At 43.3% G+C, this 15,755-nt stretch overlaps 1 protein-coding gene across 13 annotated transcripts in view; it reads right to left on the reverse strand.

The window, feature by feature from the left end:
- TADA2A (transcriptional adaptor 2A) overlaps nt 1-15,755 on the reverse strand; it is a 73,922-nt gene that overhangs the window by 52,217 nt on the left and 5,950 nt on the right. For 5 of the 13 annotated variants that reach the window (XM_054536776.2, XM_009251552.4, XM_003778800.5 and 2 more), the window contains exons 3-4: nt 5,143-5,249; nt 1,777-1,836 (exon numbers count right to left, since the gene is read on the reverse strand). The exons of 1 other annotated variant lie outside the window; for it this stretch is intronic. In XM_054536776.2, the coding sequence (XP_054392751.2) occupies nt 1,777-1,836; nt 5,143-5,249 (167 nt within the window). Of the gene's footprint in view, nt 1-1,776; nt 1,837-5,142; nt 5,250-6,543; nt 6,666-7,933; nt 8,117-13,527; nt 13,605-15,755 lie in introns of all 13 variants that reach the window. 7 more of the 13 variants (XM_063718691.1, XM_024235504.3, XM_024235506.3 and 4 more) reach the window with 5 other exon arrangements.

A 15,755-nucleotide genomic window follows, 5' to 3' on the forward strand; every position in this document is an offset into this window, starting at 1 on the left:
CACCAAGCCCGGCCTACAAAAAAATTTTTTTAATTAGCCAGGCATGGTGGCTTGTGCCTATAGTCCCAGCTAGTCAGGTGGCTGAGATAGAAGGATAGCTTAAGCCTGGGAGGTCGAGGCTACAGTGAGCTGTGATTGTGCCACTGCTCTTTCGCCTGGGTGACAGAGTGAGACCCTGTCTCAAAGTAGAAGAGGAAAGCAGAAGAATCACTCATAAAGATTCAGCACAGGAAAGATAAGGCAGTAGGAGAGGTCACAGAGATTCCCTGGATTTCATCAACAACCTCAAGGACTTCCTGTGCTCCTGGCTTTGAGGATGGAGAAAGGGGGCCCAGAGCCAGGTAATGCAGACAGCCTGTGGAAACGGAGAACATGCCCTGATCAAAACAGTGGCATCCTTCCTAAAACCTTAAGGCAGCGAATTCTGCCAACAACCTGAAAGAACCTAGAAGTGGATTCTACCCCAGGGCCTCCAGGTGAGAGCCCAGGCTGGCCAACATCTTCATTTCAGCCTTATGGAACCTGGAGCAAACCAGTTAAGCCTAATGATCTTCTGTGAGACAAATTTGTGTTGTCTTAAGATATCTAATTGTTGGTAATTTGTTGCAGCATCAATAGAAAACTAATATAGATTAATCTACTATGTGAAATTTTAACTGTCAAGCCTGCCAGCATCCTTTCCTGTAAGAAAAACTGCATGGGGGCCAAATGTCAGAAAACTGCTTTAAGTAGGAGATTTAGTTATATGCTTAATATGCTCTGATAACTGACAAAACTATCTTTCTCTTTTTTTTTTTTTTTTTTTTTTTGAGATGGAGTCTCACTCTGTCACCCAGGCTGGAGTGCAGTGGTGCGATCTTGGCTCACTGCAACCTCTGCCTCCCGGGTTCAAGCGATTCTCCTGCCTCAGACGCCCAAGTAGCTGAGACTACAGGTGCACATCACCACACCCAGCTAATTTTTGTATTCTTAATAGAGACGGGGTTTCACCATATATTGGCTAGGCTGGTCTTGACCTCAAGTGATCGGCCCAACTCAGACTCTGGAAGTGCTAGGATTACAGGCGTGAGCTACTGTGCCTGGCCGACAAAACTACCTTGACAAAGGTATATATACCCGTCAAGCAGACTGGATATTCACTATGGCTTATTAAACCACCCACACCCATTGCCAGGGCTTGGAAGGACACTACGAACACTCTTATTCCTTCTTTAAAGGTGGCAATACAATTAATCTACAGCCAAGTTTTATTCAGACTTATAAACCAGTCTGCCTCTTCAGTGATTTTATGTATTAACTCATTTGCTGTGTTCACTTTATAACCTGACTCTCAGAAGGTAACTAATTTCCCCAAGGCAAGGGAATGAACTGCTCAACAAAAACACCACTGTCCACATGAACCACATAAAAATACCATGAGCACACAGTGACAACACACTGGCTATGTTTATCAATGAGTTTAAAAAGCAGCATACCTGTTATCCTCATATCAAAAGTATTTCCTTTGAATACTTTCCAAATTTCAAACAAAAATCTGAGTATATAAAACTATTTTTGTGCTTAAATACCTTGATAGATCCACAAAACCCTAAAAAACTTATTGGATAATAATTACCTATTTCCAAAGGGGAGAAAAGGTAAAGATACTCAGAGATTAAGAAAACTAATTCCCTGAAGTCCAAGAGAGCTTAAAGAAAAATGGAAGAAAAGAAAAACTACTTCCCAGTCTAATTCTTGAAAAAAGTGAACAGAAACTCCCAGCAACTTCATCATTACCATTATTTCGTAAGTATGATCGCTTTGATGTTTCTTGTACTCAAAGCCTCGAGTGAAACACTGCAAAGAAAGAAAATTAAATTAGCAAAGCTACTTTCTTAAAGGACAGAGGTGGTTTGTGTTATTCTTCTGACACGTTTGGGTTTTTAAAATTTTATTTTTGGAGAAAGGGTCTCATTCTGTCACCCAGGCCGAAGTGCAGTGGCACCATCATAGCTCACTGCAGCCTGAACTCCTAGGCTCAAGGGATCCTTGTACCTCAGTCTCCCAAAGTGCTAAGATTACAGGTGTGGGCCACCACACCACTTCTTGACAAGTTGTTTTTTTTTTTTTTTTTTTTTTGAGACAGAGTCTTGCTCTTTCACCCAGGCTAGAGTGGCGCCATCTCGGCTCACTGCAACCTCTGCCTCCCAGGTTCAAGTTGATTCTCCTGCTTCAGCCTCTTGAGTAGCTGGGATTACAGGCACCCGGCACAACACTCAGCTAATTTTCATATTTTTAGTAGAGACGGGATTTCACCATCTTGGCCAGGTTGGCCTCGAACTCCTGATCTTGTGATTCACCTTTCTTGGCCTCCCAAAGTGCTGGGATTACAGGCGTGAGCCAATGAGCCCAGACAACAATTTTTTAAGGATTCATTTAATCTTTTGTGCAGCTGCAATAGAATGGTGGAATCATGATCACAACTTTTCAGTGGCCCTCACAGAGAAAAAACAAGTCTGAAAAAAATACTTTTTTCTAAGACAACTCTTTGAGAAGAGCATATGCCCTGGAATCACAATCATACAGCCTAAATTTGAATCCTGGCTCTGTAACCGTATTTCAGCCGTTCTAAGATAAATATTTTTTCATATTTTAAACTCTGGGCTGGGCATTGTGGCTTGTGCCCATAGACCTAGTTACTCAGGGAAGGCTGAGGGAGGAGGATCATTGAGCCCAGGAGGTCAAGGCTGCCGTGAGCTATGATTACACCACTGCACTCCAGGCTGAACAGCAGAGCAAGACCCCATCTCTAAAAAAAATTCTTTATTTTTTTTTTTTAAAGAAAAATAAAAAGTCCCTGAAGTAAGCCTGGAGTAATCCTAGCATTCTGGGAGGCTGAGGCGATAAGACTGCTTGAGCTCAAGAGTTCCAGACCAGCCTGAGCAACAAGGCTAGACCCTTTCTCCACAGGAAAAAAAAAAAAAAAATTAGCTGGACATGGTGGCATAAGCATGTAGTCCCAGATACTTGGGAAGGGGAGGTGGAAGGACCACTTAAGCCTGGAAGATAGAGGTGGCATTGAGCCATGATCATGCCACTGCACTCCAGCCTAGAGGACACAGTGAAACCCTGTCTCAAAAAAACTCTCTGAAATCAAGATTCATCTTATAATCGAAAGTACATTACAACTTTCATCAGCCAGTTTTACATTTTAACATTTCTGAAATTGAGGTGGTTCTTATAATCAATGGTGTCTTAGATCTGATAAAATATGGTATTTACTGTGTGACCTTGAACAAGTTACTTAACCTCTCTTAGCCTAAATTTCTTCATCTATAAAATGGGGATACTAATCATAGGTACTTCATAGGATTATAGTGATGATTTAAGGGTTAATTCATGTAAAGTACTCAAAATGGTGCCTGGGACAGAGTAAGTACTTATAATTAGTATTATTATTACCATTATCACCCACAAAAATTGTTTCATCCCTTGTCATCTGTATAGAGATCAGTCTTCAACAAGGCAATAAACAGTGTCAACAAAAGGAATAATCTTCCAGTTCTGTTTCCTGTAATTTCAATACCTTAAATTAACTTAAAAAAACAGTGTTATGGCTGGGCGTGGTAGCTCACGCCTGTAATCCCAGCACTTTGGGGGCTGAGGCAGGAAGATCACTTGAGGTCAGGAGTTTGAGACCAGCCTGGCCAACATGAGGAAACCCCGTCTCTACCAAAAATATAAAAAATTAGCTGGGAATGGTGGCATGCACCTGTAACCACAGCTGCTCGGGAGGTTGAAGCAGGAGAATCCCTTGAATCCGGGAGTCAGAGCTTGCAGTGAACCGAGATCACGCCACTGCACTCCAGCCTCGGTGATAGAGCAAGACTCTGTCGTGGAAAAGAAAAAAAAAAATAGCCGGGCATGGTGGCTCACGCCCTGTAATCCCAGCACTTTGGGAGACCGAGGCAGGCAGATCACCTGAGGTCTGGAGTTCAAGACCAGCCTGACCAACGTGGAGAAACCCCGTCTCTACTAAACATACAAAATTAGCCAGGTGTGGTGGCGCATGCCTGTAATCCCAGCTACTCGGGAGGCTGAGGCAAGAGAATCGCTTGAACCCGGGAGGCAGAGGTTGCGGCGAGCCAAGATCACACCATTGCAATCCAGCCTGGGAAACAAGAGTGAAACTCCGTCTCAACAAAACAACAACAACAACAACAACCACTGTTAACTATTAGGGTTTTGTTTGTTTGTTTTTTGATACAGAGTCTTGCTCTGTCATCCAGGCTGGAGTGCAATGTGCGAGGCAGGAAAATCACCTGAACCCAGGAGGCAGAGGTTGCAGTGAGCCAAGATTGTGCCACTGCACTCCAGCCTGGTGACACAGCAAGACTTCGTCTCAAAAAAAAAAAAAAAAAAAAAAAAGAGATTCTCCTGCCTCAGCCTCCCAAGTAGCTGGGATTACAGGCACCCGTCATCATGTCCAGCTAATTTTTTTTTATTTTTGTGGAGATGGGATTTCACCATGTTGACCAGGCTGGTCTTGAACTCTTGACCTCAGGTGATCGACCTGCCTTGGCCTCCAAAAGTGCTAGGACTACAGGCATGAGCCACTGTGCCCGGCCAAGTAGTAGGTTTAAACACAGATGTGGACTAATCAACAGTCTGTCTCATCTAACTGCTCTGTTTCTCAACTTTTCACTGGTAAAACATATAATGAAAAATTGGGGCCAGGCGCGGTGGCTCACACCTGTAATTCCAGAACTTTGGGCGGCTGAGACAGGTGGATCATGAGGTTAGGAGTTCGAAACCACCCTGACCAACGTGGTGAAACCCTGTCTCTACTAAAAATACAAAAATCAGCCAGGTGTAATAGTGTGTGCCTGCAATCTCAGCTACTCAGGAGGCTGAGGCAGGAGAATCGCTTGAATCTAAGAGGTGGAGATTGCAGTGAGCAGAGATCACACCACTGCACTCCAGCCTGGGCGACAGAGTGAGACTCCATCTCAAAAAAAAAAAAAAGAAAAGAAAAAGAAAAATTGGAAGGAATAGATTTAATAAGATATAGATCTCCTTAGCAGTTGACAGTAATCTCCGAAATATTACATCATAAAAAATAGCATAAAACTAGGCTAGGAGAGGCCAGCATTAGTGAGTTACCTGCAAGCAGAGGAAAAAAGGAGGTGGCCCACATTCAGCACACTTGATATAAGGCTCCGTGAGGTAGGAGGAGCAGCCTCGGCAAGGTGGCTTATCAGAGGGATCATCTAGAACAAACAGAAAACAAATGCACATTTCAGATCACCTTATGGTTATCTTCAGTGCAAAAAGGTGAAAATCCCCAAATGACCACACAAGTAGTGAGCTGAGCTGAAAAGTTCATGGAGACAAGATGAGCTCATTACAAATAAAAAAAAGCAAAAATTATGATCCTTTTAACTTCAGGGCAGCATTGTTCCTTTTCACACAGCATTTACGTAGATATGAACCCTGCAGAGAAATATACAAGCATATGTTTGTTCATTTATTTATATATTTTTAGAGACAGGGTCTTGCTCTGCCACCCAGGCTGGAGTGCAGTGGCTTGACAATAGCTCACTGTAACCTGAAACTCCTGGGCTCAAGCGATCCTCCTGCCTCAGCCTCCCAAGTAGTTAGGACTACAGGCACATGCCACCACACCTGGTTAATTTTTTGTAGAGATGATGTCTCACCATGTCGCCCAGGCTGGTCTTGAACTTTTAGGTTCAAAGAATGTTCCTGCCTTGGCCTCTCAAAGCTCTGGAATTATAGGTATGAGCTACCATGCCCAGTCACAAACACATTTTTAACTGGAAGTTTCATAATATCCCAAACTTATTTTTCCAGGAGCATAAAATGGAAACATACCTACACATACAGTATAAAGAAAATCTGACAAAATGTTAACAACTGCTGAATCTAGGTAGCAAGCATATAAATAATCACTGTAGGCTGGCCACGTTAGCTTACCCTGTTAATTCCAGCACTTTGGGAGGCCAAGGTGGGTGTATCACCTGAGGCCAGAAGTTTGAGACCAGCCTTGCCAACCTGGTGAAACCCTGTCTCTACTAAAAATACAAACAGCCAGGGATGGGGGCACAGCCTATAATCCCAGCTACTTGGGAAGTTGAGGCACAAGAATCACTTGAACCCGGAAGGCAAAGGTTGCCATGAGCCAAGATTGTGCCACTGCACTCCAGCCTGGGCGACAGAGCTAGACCCTGTCTCAAATAATAATAATAATAATCGGCTGGGCATGGTGGCTCAAGCCTGTAATCCTAGCACTTTGGGAGGCTGAGGCAGGCAGATTGCCTGATCTTAGGAGTTTGAGACCAGCCTGGGCAACACAGTGAAACCCTGTCTCTACTAAAAATACAAAAAAATTGGCTGGGCACGGTGGCTTATGCCTGTAATCCCTGCATTGTGGGGGGCCGAGGCGGGTGGATCATGAGGTGAGGAGTTCAAGACCAGCCTGGCCAAGATGGTGAAACCCCATCTCTACTAAAAATACAAAAACTAGCTGGGTGTAGTGGTGCACACCTGTAATCCCAGCAACTCAGGAGGCTGAGGCAGAGGAATCGCTTGAACCCAGAAGACAGAGGTTGCAGTGAGCCGAGATGACGCCGCTGTACTCTAGCCTGGGCGACAGAGTAAGACTCCATCTCAAAAAAAACAAAAAAACAAAAAAATTAGCAAAGCATGGTGGTATGCACCTGTAGTCCCAGCTACACAGGAGGCTGAGGCAGAAGAACTGCTTGAACCTGGGAGGTGGAGGTTGCAATGATCCGAGATCATGCCACTGCACTCCAGTCTGGGCAACAGAGAGAGACTCCGTCTCCAAAAAAAATTAAAAAAATAAAAAAACACATCATCATCACTGTACTGTTCTTTTGACTTTTCTATTTAAGTTTAAAATTTTTCATAATAAAAAGTTGGGGCAAATAAGAGAAAACTCCTTTATTTATTTTTTTGAGATAGGGTCTCACTCTGTCACCTAGGCTGAAGTGTGGTTGCACAATCATGCCTCAATGTAGCCTCAACCTCCCAGGCTCAAGTGAGCCTCCCACCTCAGCCTCCTAACTAGCAGGGACTACAGGCACAAGCCACCACACCCGGGTACTTTTTTAAAATTTATTTTCTGTAGAGACAGAGTTTCACTATGTTGCCTAGGCTGGTCTCGAATTCCTGGGCTCAAACGGTCCCAGGAATTTGAGCTGCCTCAGCTTCCTAAAGTGTTGGGATTACAGGTATGAGCCACCACACTCAGCTAGCCTCTAAATACATGTCTCCTCTAAATACATATCTTGGAATATACTATTTTATATTTGAGTTCGGATTTTTCTTTTTTTTCTTGGGACAGTCTTCTTGAGACAGAGTCTTCTTGAGACAGGGTCTTAGACTGTCGCCCAGGCTGGAGTGCAGTGGTGAGATCACGGCTTACTGTGGCTTCAATCCCCCCAGGCTCAGGTGATCCTGCCACCTCAGCCTCCCAAGAGGAGGGACAGACTTGCACCACTGCGCCTGGCTAAATTTTTAATTTTTGTAGAGACAGGGTCTCACTGTGTTGCCCACACTGGTCTTAAGAAGTCCTCCTGCCTCAGCTTCCCAAAGTGGTGGAATTATAGGCATGAACCACCACACCTGGCTCTGAGTGGGAACTGAAACCCAGGAAGCTTCCTCCCTTACTCCCAGGAATTTAATTTGTTCAGCCTGGAACAGGATTTCTCACATTCTGTAATAGTATTTGCCTCCCTAAAGTCCAAGAAACATTCTTCAAGGTACCTTTCCCTCTTCCAAGTGATGATCACTGTTCTCTTTATTTCTTTTTAAGAAGGTAGAGAGGGTGGGCGCAGTGGCTCAAACCTATAATCCCAGCACTTTGGGAGGCCGAGGCGGGTTGATCACTTGAGCTCAGGAGTTCAAGACTAACCTGACCAGCATGGCGAAACCCCATCTCCACTGAAAATACAAAAATTAGCCAGATGTGGTGGCAGGCACCTGCAATCTCAGCTACTCAGGAGGCTGAGGCAGGAGAATCATTTGAACCAGAGGTTGCAATAAGCTGAGATCACACCATTGCACTCCAGCCTGGGTGACAAGAGCGAAACTCCATCTAAAAAAAAAAAAAAAAGACACAGAAGAAAATGATGAAAGAAAAAAATGTACTCCTGGCAGTAGCTTCAAATTCAATATATGAAACTGTGCAGCTACTTCATTTCCCCCATTTTAAATTTTAATATAGAAAAACAAATCTTGCTATGTTGCTCAGGCTGGTCTCAAACTCCCAGCCTCAAGTGATCCTTCTGCCCCAGCCTCCCAAAGTACTGTGATTACAGGAGTGAGCCACTGCATTGAGCCAAAAATTGTTGTATATTAAGTGACAGATGCCAACTTCTACCAAGTTACCCTCTTCCTCACTTCCTGTTAGATATAAGCTTGCTTCTCTCTTTCCTCCAACTATCCTATTTTTAAAAAAGGCATCAGCCACTGAGCAAAGTAGTTTTTTTTTTTTTTTTGAGACGAAGTCTTGCTCTGTCGCCCAGGCTGGAGTGCAGTGGCGCGATCTCAGCTCACTGCAACCTCCACCTCCTGGATTCAGGCGATTCTTCTCCCTCAGCCTCCCGAGTAGCTGGGACTACAAGCGCACACCACCACGACCGGCTAATTTTTTATATTTTTAGTAGAGACAGGGTTTCACCATATTGGCCAGGCTGGTCTTGAACTCCTGAAAAGTGGTCTTTTTTTTTTTTTTTTTTGGAGACAGTGTCTCACTCTGGTTACCCAGGCTGCAGTGCAATGGTTTGATCTCAGCTCACTGAAACCTCAGCCTCCCACGTTCAAGCAATTCTCATGCCTCAGCCTCCCAAGTAGCTGGGATTACATGTCTGTGTACCACGCCCAGCTAAATTTCATATTTTTAGTAGAGGGAGGGTTTTCCCATGTTGCCCAGGCTGGTCTTGAACTCCTGGATTCGAGCAATCCACCTGGTGTAACCTCCCAAAGTGCTAGGATTGCAGGCGCAAAGTGATTCTTTAAATCCTTATGTCAAGAAGCAATTACTGGGTGGGCCACGGTGGCTCATGCATGTAATTCCAGCACTCTGGGAGACCAAGGTGGGTGGATCACTTGAGCTCAGGAGGTCGAGACCAGCCTGGGGAACATGGTGAAACCCTGTCTCTACAAAAAAACCCCACAAAATTAGGCAGGTGCAGTGGTGCATGGTTGGTGGTCCCAGCTATACAGAGGCCTGAAGTAGGAGGATCACTTGAGCCGAGGTCGAGGCTGCAGTAAGCCATGAGCACGCCACTGCACTCCAGCCTGGGTAAGAAAGCAAGACCCTGTCTCAAAAAGAAAAAAAAAAAAGCAATTACTTTGTAAGTTCTTAACATTCCAGACTAAAATAAAACTGTAAAGTATGTCATCCACAATTAGCATTCTGAAAAATATTTTTCCAACCTTTCTTCTATATAATATAGTACATATATTCAACAAAAGTAGAGGCTGGGCTCAGTGGGTCATGCCTGTAACCCCAGCACTTTGGGAGGAAAAGGCAGGATGATCGCTTCAGCTTAGGAAGTCAAGACCACCCTGGGCAATATGGCGAGACCCTGCTTCTACCAAAAATAATAAAAAGAAAAAATAGCCAGGCACGGTGGCTCATATCTATAACCCCAGCACTTTGGGAGGCTGAGGCGGGTGGATCACTGGAGGTTAGGAGTTCAACACCAGCCTGGCCAACATGGTGAAACCCCACCTCTACTAAAAATACAAAAATTAGCTGGATGTGGTGGTGGGCGCCTAATCCCAGCTACTCAGGAGGCTGAGGCAGGAGAATCACTTGAACCCAGGAGGGGGAGGTTGCAGTGAGCCGAGATCACACCACAGCACTCCAGCCTGGGTGACAAGAGCAAAACTCCGTTTCAAAAGAAAAAGTGGAATATCATACATGTTTTTTCACTTGACAATATATTGCAGACATGTTTTCGTGACAATACACACTGACCTTCCTTGTTCTTTCTAATGGATAAATAACATTCCATTGTATCCATTATATTATATAACCTAATTGTACTCAACTCCCCCCTAGGGAGACATTTGGAAATCTGAGGAGGTACCTTTTTGTTGCCGCAATGACCAGAGCCCCACGGGCATTCTGCAGGCCCCTAAAACAGGGATTCTAGATATCCTACAATGCTCAATATATTCTAATAAAAATTGACTTTTTTGCGTGTCCTGTGCAACTTTCAAATGTCCCACCAGACATTCAAGTGAATGAAAAATCTCATATGACCTAGAACCTAATTCCATGTTATATATAAAGCAAAGTATTTTTGACAATTTTAATATGCACTGAAATTTCCAGAAAGGCAACTGTATATAAGTCTAGAGGAGAATGTATTTTGTTTTGTTCAGAACGTTTAGTTATTCTAGCTTCTGGTGTTTATTAGTCACCAACATGACACACTTGAATCATTCTGCATTTGTATATGCACAGTGATTCAACATATGGGTTCAAGTATCTAATACTTAAATCATGTCTTCTATCATAATCATGTGTAAACATATTGAAATACATATTGCTTTATTATAAATTACATTGTTTTACCATAGATTACTTCTCTTGTATTTATCTCTTTTATTACAGTTAAGGCATTATCATTTTTATTTTTTGAAATTATGTATGCCAGTCATGGTGGCTCACGCCTGTAATCCCAGCACTTTGGGAGGCCAAGACAGGTGGACCACTTGAGGCCAGAAGTTCAAGACCAGCCTGGTCAAGATGGCGAAACCCACCTCCACTAAAAATACAAAAATTGTCCGGGCCTGGTGACGCACACCTGTAGTCCTAGCTACTCGGGAGGCTGCGGCATGAGAATCACTTGAACCTAGCAGGCAGAGGTGGTAGTGAGCTGAGATCGTGCCACTGCACTCTAGCATGAGCAACAGAGCGAGACTATGTCTCAAGAAAAAAAAAAGAAATCACGTATGTAGACATATTGTCTATGTATTTTATTTCCAAATAGTAAACTTGGCTGATGGCAAACTCTGCCTCGCAGACTCAGTGATCCTCCCACCTCAGCCTCCCTAATACCTGGGACTACAGGTGCATGCCACCATGCCCAGCTTTTTTTTTTTTTTTTGAGACGGAGTCTTGCTCTGTTGCCCAGGCTGTAGTACAGTGGTGTGATCTCAGCTCACTGCAGCCTCTGCCTACCAAGTTCAAGCCACTCTCCTGCCTCAGCTTCCAAGTAGCGGGAATTACGCCCACCAACACACCCGGCTAATTTTTGTATTTTCAGTAGAGGTGGGGTTTCACCATGTTGGCCAGGCTGGTCTCGAACTCCTGACCTCAGGTGATCCGTCTGCCTCAGCTTCCCAGAGTGCTGGGATTACAGTCATGAGCCACTGTGCCCGGTTTCTTGTATGTACATTTCATATCTGTTCCTCAGGATATATATTTTCCTAGAACTAGAATTATTGAGTGTACACTTATTGAGCATTTTTTAGGTTTTTGATACACAGAGCCCAACTGTCCTTCAAAAGGTATTTCAAAATTTTTTAAAACCTAAGAGAAAGGCTTTTTATTTATCTATTTTTTCACTGAGATAACAGGAAACAAGAAAGAGGCTTTTTTTTTTTTTTGAGGCAGACTCTCGTTCTGTTGCCAGGCTGGCAGGCTGGCAGGCTGGAGTGTAGTGGTGCGATCTCGGCTCACTGCAACCTCTGCCTCCCAGGTTCAAGCGATTCTCCTGCCTCAGCCTCTCAAGTAGTTGGGACTATAGGTGCGTGCCACCATGCCCAGCTAATTTTTGTATTTTCAGTAGAGATGGCGTTTCACCATGTTGGCCAGGATGGTCTCAATCTCTTGACCTCGTGATCCGCCTGCCTCGGCCTCCCAAAGTGCTGGGATTACAGACATGAGCCACCATGTGTGGCCGAGTGAGGCTTTTTAACCATCATTCAAATTCAATAAAGGGTTAATAAACTTGACTACACTAATAAAAAGAAAACAAAAAACTTTTTTTGGCAAAAACACCATAAGGAAAGTAAAAAAGCAAGTATACTGTAAGAAAATATTTGTAAACATATCAGAAAAAAGCACTGAAATCCCTAGTATGCAAACAACTTTAAAAAATTGAGAGGGAGGCTGAGGCAGGCAGATCACCTGAGGTTAGGAGTTCGAGACCAGCCTGGCCAACACGAAGGAAACCCCATCTCTACTAAAAATACAAAAATTAGCTGGGCGTGGCAGCATGTGCCTGTAATCCCAGCTACTTGGGAGGCTGAGGCAGGAGAATCGCTTGAACTCGGGAGACAGAGGTTACGGTGAGCCGAGATCGCACCATCGCACTCCAGCCTGGGTGACGAGCAAAACTCCGTTTAAAAAAAAAAAAAAATTGAGAGGGAGAATAAAGACCAAAGATCCTGCTGCAAAAGACACAAAGATAATTTGGGGAAAAAAAAGAGACATAAAATGGCCTTAAACATATGAAAAGATGTTCAGCTTCACTCATAAGCAAGATAAAAATTAAAACTACCCTGACATATAGTTTCTCACCCATCAGATTGGCAAAAGTTTCAATGCCTGACAATATAATTAGTCAGGCTGTGGGGATATAGACACTTTTTTTTTTTTTTTGAGAAGGAGTTTCACTCTTGTCGCCCAGGCTGGAGTGCAGTGGCACAATCTTGGCTCACTGCAACCTCTGCATCCCAGGTTCAAGCAATTCTCCTGCCTCAGCCTCCTGAGTAGCTGGGATTACAGGAACGTACCACCAAGCCCGGCTAATTTTTTGTATTTTTAGTAGAGGCTTCACCATGGTGGTCAGGCTGGTCTCGAACACCTGACCTTATGATCCACCTGCCTCGGCCTCCCAAAGTTCTGGGATTACATGCCTGAGCCACCGCACCCAGCCCGGGCACTCTTACGTATCACTGGTGGGAATACAAAATAGTACAACTCATATACAGGGGGATTATCTTTTGACCCAGCAATCTCACTTCTAGGAATTTTTTACTATGAATATACATTTCCAATAATACAAAAATACACACGTCCAAGGTTATATATTATAATATTAGATGTAATTGCAAAATACTACTTAGATGTCCAAATATAAGCAATTATTTGAATAATAACATATCCACATAATGAAGTATCATGCAACTATAAAAAACAGAATGAGGACAACCTCTACCAACTAATACAGTATTTCCAGGAGATACTATTAAGTGGGGAAAAAAAAGTACAATCCTGGTGCTGATTGAAGAATTTTTTTAAAAGTACAAAAGAACACATATATATAGTATGCTATCTTTCCTATAAGAAATTAGAGGCCGGGCACGGTGGCTTGTGCCTGTAATCCCAGTACTTTGGGAGGCCAAGGCGGGTGGATCACCTGAGATCAGGAGTTCAAGACCAGCCTGGCCAACATGGTGAAATCCCGTATACAAAAATTAGCCAGGCGTGGTGGCAGACGCCTGTAATCCCAGCTACTCAGGAGGCTGAGGCAGGACAATCACCTGAATCCAGGAGGTGGAGATTGCAGTAAGCTGAGATCGTGGCACTGCACTCTAGCCTGGGTGACAAGAGCGAAAGTCTGTCTCAAAAAAAAAGAGAAAAGAAAAAGAAAAAAATTAGAGTAAAAAACAGTCCTCTTATCTTTGCAAAAAGGATTAAGCGACAGATTAAACCAGGAAACAAGGAAGTTGGTAAGTACAAGGGGTTGAGGGCAGGGGATAGTGGAATTATATTGATGTTGGGAGCCAGGGTTCTCACTGAGTAAGACATGTGAATGAGGAATTAATGCAGACAAGAAAAAAGCCTATGATGATGAATTAGAGGTATCAATGTGAACTCATGATTTCCTAAAAAGAAGTATATGTGTACGTAAATGTGTATGTGTGTATGTATACTGGCATACATGTATATAGCACATAACATGCATATATTTCCTAGTTCTGTCAGCCAAAAGGGCCAAGATGCAAAAATATTCTAGTAGATGAAAAGATCTTGGTCTCTGACATGACTCCCTTGTAAAAGTACCAGGACTGCTCAGAGAAGTGGCTGATTCCAGGGCGGGGGGAGTACAGGATGCACTTGGAGTATTTAGTTACGCCAAAAAGGATGGAGATGCTAAAAAGAAAAAAAAAAAATGATGAGGGTACGCTATAAGGATGTAGGAGCCCATTTGAAGGGACTCCCGGTGGCCAAATTTGGAATAATCCATGAACCTAGCTAGTTATGTATGCTAATAAATCATAAATCATTGAAAAAATAGGAATTCCTGTGTCCATAATAAAAAATAAGCAAAAAAGTGAACAGATAAAGAAAATGTGGTACATATATACCATGGAATACTATGCAGCCATAAAAAAGTAATGAGATCACATCCTTTGCAGCAACATGGATGGAGCTGGAGGTCATTATCCTAAGCAAACTAACACAGGAAGAGAAAACCAAATACCCTCTGATCTCACTTACAAGTATGAGCTAAAAAAACAAGAACACATGGACACAAAGAGGGGAACAGAAACCAGGGCGTTCTTGAGGGTGAACAATGGGAGGAGGGAGAGGATCCAAAAACTACCTCTCGAGTGCTATGCTTATTATCTTGGCGACAAAATAATTTGTACACAAAACCCCTGTGACAAGAAGTTTACCTATATAACAACCCTGCACATGTACCCCTGAACCTAAAATAAAAACTGAAAATGCTAACTAGTAAATGTGGAGAGAGCACTAGATTTGGCGGGGTGGGGGGAATCATCTTTTTGCAACCTTAGTAGTAAAAAGATTGGGCCAGGCATGGTGGCTTATGCCTATAATACCAATACACTGGTAGGCCAAGGTGGGGGATCGCTTGAGCCCAGGAATTCAAGGCTCCAGTGGGCTATGATTGCGCCACTGCACTCCAGCCTGGGTGACAGAGTGAGACCCCATCTCTTACAAATAAAAAAAATTAAAAAATAAAAAACATATATATACATACACGGAGAAACAGAGACAGCGCGCATGCAAATGACAAAGCAGATGGAGTAAAAGGTTAACAAAAGGTATGTGGGTATTGTTTGTATTCTTATTCTTGCAACTTAAGTTTGAAATTATTTCCAAAAAGAAGTTTAACATTATTTTGGACACTCCCAGCATTGAAGCAGTCCACTTAGATTTCTCTATATGTAAAATGAAAGAGTTGAACTAGATGTGTCTGAAGACTCCATTCTCTTCTAAATTTATATTAGGAGTGTGATCAAAAAGTAAATTAGAGCTCCTTTAAGAAATTGTTCTGTCAGGCCAGGAGTGGTGGCTCACGCCTGTAATCCCAGTACTTTGGGAGGCCGAGGCTGGTGGATCACCTGAGGTCAGGAGTTCAAGACCAGCCTGACCAACAAGGTGAAACCCTGTCTCTACTAAAAATACAAAAATTAGCCGGGCGTGGTGGCAGACGCCTACACTCCCAGCTACTCGGGAGGCTGAGACGGAGAACTGCTTGAACCCGGGAGGCAGAGGTTGCAGTAAGCCGAGATCATGCCACTGCACTCCAGCCTGGGTAATGCAGCAAGACTCCATCTCAAAAAAAACACGAATTGTTGAAGAGGAAACAACATCCAAAAAGTACTTTTCTGATTCTTCTCATTAGGATACTACTAAACATCTAACAATGGAATTTCTATTTCTGCGAAATCTCATATATTCAGAATCAGGGAAAAAGAGCAGTATAATTTTTTTTTTTTTTGAGACAGATTCTTGC

The sequence above is a fragment of the Pongo abelii genome, chromosome 19 (assembly GCF_028885655.2).
Source record: "Pongo abelii isolate AG06213 chromosome 19, NHGRI_mPonAbe1-v2.0_pri, whole genome shotgun sequence".
Classification (NCBI taxonomy): Eukaryota; Metazoa; Chordata; class Mammalia; order Primates; family Hominidae; genus Pongo; species Pongo abelii.